At 53.8% G+C, this 5,971-nt stretch overlaps 1 protein-coding gene across 1 annotated transcript; it reads left to right on the top strand.

Annotated features, from left to right (window-relative positions):
* Nucleotides 1–656: 656 nt before the first annotated feature.
* Nucleotides 657–2,917, top strand: LOC119356660 (UDP-glycosyltransferase 88A1-like). Its single transcript, XM_037623642.1, has one exon. It carries the CDS (start codon nucleotides 747–749, stop codon nucleotides 2,196–2,198), a length of 1,452 nt encoding a protein of 483 aa, XP_037479539.1. The 5' UTR covers nucleotides 657–746; the 3' UTR covers nucleotides 2,199–2,917.
* Nucleotides 2,918–5,971: the final 3,054 nt, after the last annotated feature.

The raw sequence follows: 5,971 nt of genomic DNA, 5'->3' as shown, positions 1-5,971 counted from the left end.
ACTTGTGAAGAACGTGTGCACTGCACTGTGTCGTCGTCGGTGTTCACACTCCTGGTTTCGATTGATTCCACCACAGTTGAGATCCCACAGCTCACAACGTTCACAAGTACTGGTCCAAAAGAAGAAAAGGAAGTAAGTGTATGTGTGTATGTATGAGCGCTTACGTCTGTATTGATGTTAAAAAAAAGGATTTGTAGCGGATGCTGCACACCCCTATACGAACATTAAATTCAAAAAAATACCCATAAATTTGAAAAAGAATATGATATTTTGAAATATCAAACCTCGGTACCCGATCTACTTCTGTGTGAAATTTCATGAAAAAAATACCAAAAAAAGAATACGTGGCAAAAAGACAAAAATATTCTATGTATAGAAAAAACTGTTAGGTGGATTTTTATTCGGACAGTATTTTCTTCGCCACGGATACGCTATCTGGTATTTCTTTCATGAAATTTCACTTGGGAGTAGATCAAGAACCCATATTCGATATCCCCAGATTTCAGATTTTTTTTTTGAATTTTTTGATTATTTTTATGTTCAATATTCGTATAAGGGTGTGGAGCACCCACGAGCTACTGTGTATTTTCCACAAGAAACGTTCCTATTACTAGTTGCATAAAAGGAAACGTTCCCATTCTCCCTATATATTGCGCGTGGACAGGCCCTTCTACCTCGGCCGGCAAGAACTACGACGACGGCAGGCTTCGACCACTTCTTACGTGTTGCCCGATAAAAGTGCTGCAATGGCGAGCGCCAACGTCCTCCTCCTCCCGGAGTCCGGCTCGGGCCACCTCATGTCGCTCATCGAGGCCGGCAAGCGGCTGCTCGCCCACGGCGGAGACGGGCTCACCGTCACTGTGCTGATCATCCGGCCAGCCACGCCCGAGTCGGCCTCCCAGGTCGACTCGCACGTCAAGCGCGTCGCGGCATCTGCCTGTGGGCTCGGCATCCGGTTCCACCACCTCCCCGCCGTCGACCCGCCCACGGACTGCGCCGGCAACCTGCAGGAGTTCAAGTCCCGCTACATGCAGCTGCACGCGCCCCACGTCAAGGCCGCCGTGTCGGACCTCGGCGCCGCGGCGCTCGTCATAGACTTCTTCGCCACCGCCGTCATCGACGTGGCGCACGAGCTCGCCGTGCCCACGTACGTCTACTTCACGTCCACGGCCGCGCTGCTCGCGCTCACTCTGCGCCTACCGGCGCTGGCCGTCGACTCCGACGCGTCCGACGACGGCACCGTGGACGTCCCCGGCATGCCGCCGGTTCCCGCGGGGTCTGTTCCTGGGTTCCTGGGCGATAAGAAGAGCCCTAACTACGCGTGGTTCGTGTACCACGGCCGTCGCTTCATGGACGCCGACGGCATCGTCATTAACACGGTGGACGCGCTCGAGGCAGGACTCCTCGCCGCGATAGCCGCAGGCCGGTGCGTGCCCGGACGACGCGCGCCGCCGCTGTACCCGATCGGTCCGGTGATCGACCACGCCGTCGAAGCGTCGAACGAGCCGTGCGTCCGGTGGCTCGACGCGCAGCCCCGGGCGTCGGTGGTGTTCCTTTGCTTCGGGAGCCTGGGATGGTTCGATAGAGCCAAGGCGCACGAGGTGGCCGCGGGGCTGGAGCGCAGCGGGCACCGCTTCCTGTGGACGCTGCGCGGCCCTCCGGCGGCCGGCTCGCGGCACCCGACGGACGCGAACCTGGACGAGCTCCTCCCGGAGGGGTTCCTGGAGCGGACGGAGGGTCGGGGCCTGGTGTGGCCGAGGCGCGCCCCGCAGAAGGAGATACTGGCGCACGCCGCCGTGGGCTGCTTCGTGACGCACTGCGGGTGGAACTCGACGCTGGAGAGCATGTGGCACGGCGTGCCGCTGGTGCCGTGGCCGCTGTACGCGGAGCAGCACCTGAACGCGTTCGAGCTCGCGTCCGTCGTGGGCGTGGCCGTGGCGATGGAGGTGGACAGGGAGCGGGACAACTTCGTGGAGGCGGCGGAGCTTGAGCGGGCCGTGAGATGCGTGATGGGCGGCGGGTCGGGGGAGGAGGGTGCCATGGCGAGGGAGAAGGCCATGAAGATGAAGGCCGCGTGCAGGCGGGCCGTGGAGGAGGGCGGCTCGTCCCACGCTGCGTTGCAGAGGCTGCGCCATGCGATTCGCAGCGGTGCAACGACGTGCAACGGCGCAGCGCCTCCCAAGGAGACGACGTCGTGATCCGTCGCCGGCCGGGTTCCGGTTCCACTTCCACCGGTGGGCATGCAGCTCCCCTTCTTTGAATTTGCCTGCAGCTTTGGCTCTGGTTTGGTGAAGCCGTTCGAGTTCATGGCGGAAGACCGTTGGAATTCGTCATTTCCATAGGTTCCATAAGATTGCAATGATGACGGTAGATCAATCGAACCTTATTGGATCGATTGTTTGCCCCCAAATAGTATAAATTTCTTCAGGGTGGTCCGGGCACATTGCAATTTTTTTCCCATAGAGGAAGAAGATGGTGGCAGCGGGGAAGACACATGTGACAGGTTGTCTCTCAAGTCTGAAGTTGCGCAGGAGCAGAACGGAACTTGCGCGAGCCAAAGGAACAGCTGGCATGTTTCCATGGGGTTGTTAGCAAAAGCAGCGGCATAGGAAGTACGAGCCCATTGTGAGCGGTTTGTCGTCAAGCCTGCCCGTGGAGACTGGAGACATACAAATTCAAGATTAGGCTAGTCGGGAGTAACTTAGCTACTCCTTCTCTCCCATAATATAAGATGTTTTTCTGACACTACTTCCATAATATAAGATGTTTTTTGACACTACTTTAAAAAACGTCTTATATTATGAGACGAAGGAAGTAGTAACATAGCACATTTTAAGAATTTTTTTTTGCTTACGTGGCATTTAGTTAATGAGATGTGGTAACATAATATGTTAATATAACATACCGCTTCTCGTAACAACAAAAATATAGTAAGACAAGATGAGTCTTCAAGCTAATAAATTAAGTCCTCTGACACTACTACTATGTTACTTTGCATTATGAATGTAATAATTTAAACTAGTATCATATGCATGACACTAGTATAAGTTACTTTCCACTATCACTATGACCAACCTTATAGAGCATGCTTCAAACCCGTCTCAAATGTCCGGGCGGGCGGATCACTCCAGTCGCAAAGAATCAATCAATCTGGACGCCTCAAACGTCAGGGCTGTCTGACGCCCCTCATATCCATCCCAAATGTAGAGTGGATACGGGGCGGCCCCGAGCGTGTCCGCCAGGTCGGAGCTGACAGGCTAGGCCCACCACCGACCCCATGGTTATCTCATAAAAAAACCCAATCCGGCTCCTCACTCGAAACCCTAGCTCACCCACTCTCCTCTTGCTACATCCTCTACTCTCCCCTCTTCGAGTCCGATCCAATATGACACAATGTCGTGCTCCGGCAGCCATTCCGGCTCTAACCTCGACGTCGACGAGGAGCTGGCACTTCACATTGCCTTGGAGCGGTCCAAGGTGAACACTGGGGGCAGCTCTGGATCTGCAGCTCTCGCCCCGACGCAACGCAGACGCTAGAGCTGCCCCTCCGGCCCGCGCACAGCTCCGTCAGGGCAGCGCAGTCCACTCTGCCCCCATGCCACCCCTTCCTCTGTCGGTCGCTGCTCCGCATGGGCAGCGGTGGGTGCTAGTGCCCGCGCCGTCGGCCCGCACACGCACTCCAAAATCGTAGGCACGCACTGCCCGCCGTGAAAGACAGCGGGCAAGGAAGAGGGACACTACGGAGCAGTCCGTGCGCCCCCACCGTGGGATGCTGGCAGAGCCCGACGAGGACGAGTGAATCGTCGCTTGGGTCTACCGCCGGTCGCTCACGACGGCAGAGACAAACGCTCGCTGCCTCCGACGGAAGAGCGAAGGTGTTGCGGATTGTCATAAAGCAGTCTGAGCGCGAGGCGAAGGAGGCAGCGGCGGAGGCAGCTCAGCTCGCCAAGTTGAAGCGGCAGCAAGACTGGGCCGTCCGCCAGATGAAGGGCTTGATCGTCCTCTCCGACTCCGACGACGGCGACAACCACAACTCCACCTCCTCCTCATAGACGGACAAGATTCTCCACCAGCCGCAGACGCCTACAGCTATGCCGACGACCGGAAGAGGAAAGACCCGACGAGGAAGTGGTGAAGAAGCTCCTCCTATGTTATTATCGTTTTTTAGTTGTTGAAGTTAAGAACTTGTCCTCCGTTGTGCGTTGTTTTGGTCACGTAGAGTAGCTCACGTTGCATAGGGTGCCGAATGTGAGGTACGCAGATGTGAAGAGGAAAATTTGAGATGTGACTAGTCAGTCCCGTGCTCGTGGGCGTTTAAGAGGCTGGATTTGCTGTCAGCGGCTGTAGATGATCTTACCTTGTAGTTGAAGAGGCGGAGCTAGCGAGAAAAAAAATGGAGGCAGTTTTTTTTTGAACGGAAGAGGAGGCGTTTTTTTTTGACACAAGGAAAGGGAGGCAATTAGAACGGGCCGATGGAGCCTTGTGTATAGGCCAAGAGATATAATGGTTCGATGGACTATAAATTCCTTGCAAAAATTGGAATTTATTATCTTGAAAAGACCGGGCCTGGCCCAGCTGTCTCTATGGCGTACCGGACTAGACCACCCCACTAGAAAAAAAGACACCACCGACTCGATCTCTTTGCCTAAAAAAACCGACTCGATCTTTACATATAGACCGGGACGTCACCGCCGCCGCCGCACCGATCCCAATCCTTAAGCAAACCTCCAAAACCCATCAACTGATGGCCGGCACCATGAGCTGTGGCACCAAAAGGAAAGCGGCCGGCTCCGGCGAGGCGGCGCCGGCTGACGTCGCGACGCTGCGGGAGACGATCATGGCGCATCTGCTAACCTTCCCCGAGGCGGCGGCAGCTGGGCGACGCGGCCGACAGGATCGTCAGGGAGTCGAACCCCTCCACCGCGACCCCGACCGGCCAAGGCATGGTTCGCTACGACGACAAACGCATCAGCTCGGCCTTCAACCTGGGCAGCTGGCTGGAGATCCACACCGCCGAGGACCTCCCGCCCAACGGGGAGTTCCCGCCGGGGTGGCTCGAGGAGCGGAGGCGGATGCTGGACGAGGAGATGCGGCCGGAGAAGAGGGGCGAGCCCAACCACTCGCGATTCCATCTACTACCTCCGTTTCAAAATACTTGTCTTTCTAGGCATTTCAAATGGACACAACATATGAATGTATGTAGACATATTTTAGAGTGTAGATTCGCTTATTTTGCTCCGTATGTAGTCACTTGTTGAAATCTCTAGAAAGACAAATATTTAGGAACGAAGGAAGTACTAGCCAAGATGCGCGTCGACTTGCTCACCGAGGGCTACGTCGAGTTCCCCAAGCCGTACGTTGACTACACGCCTTACTGATGTTAGAGGATCTGGATCCCCGCCTTCCCAGTCTCTGCCCGCAGGCAGACCGATCCCATCAGAACAGAAGTGGTGGCTGGATGAAGCAGCTATGCAAAGAATCCTCATGTCTAGTATATATCTATCTATATCTATATGTGGAGAACTAATTAAGTTATGCAAGATTGCAAGTTACTCAAAGTTGCTGGCACTGTACTTTTTCCAAATCCGCGTATTGCCATAAAGCAGTCGAAGCGCGAGGCGCACTGTCTTTTTGTGTACTTTTTTCAAATCCGCCTACTTTTTCCAAGTTCACGTACTTTTTTCAAATCCGCGTACTTTTAAATTGACATACTTATTCATATTCGCGTACATTTTTTTGGAAAGAGCTAATGAATTTGAAAAGTTTATGCGAACTTGAAAAAGTACACGGATTTGAATTTCTTTTACGTAAATTAGAATAAATGTGTGGATTTGAAAAATAATGTCAACTTGATACAAGTATGTGAATTTCAAACAAAGTTCACGGGTTGGAAAAGGAACATGGATTTGAAAAAATACATAAACTTTAAAAAGTATGCAGATTTGAAACAAGTACGTGGATTTCAAAAACA

This window comes from Triticum dicoccoides, chromosome 2A (genome assembly GCF_002162155.2).
Source record: "Triticum dicoccoides isolate Atlit2015 ecotype Zavitan chromosome 2A, WEW_v2.0, whole genome shotgun sequence".
In the NCBI taxonomy this organism is placed as follows: Eukaryota; Viridiplantae; Streptophyta; class Magnoliopsida; order Poales; family Poaceae; genus Triticum; species Triticum dicoccoides.
Note: the sequence above shows the minus strand (reverse complement) of the source record. Positions and strands in the feature narration are given on the sequence as shown.

Bases quoted from the DNA above. Each gene is read 5' to 3' on its own strand.
- LOC119356660 (XM_037623642.1), top strand. From the start codon at position 747: ATGGCGAGCGCCAACGTCCTCCTCCTCCCGGAGTCCGGCTCGGGCCAC.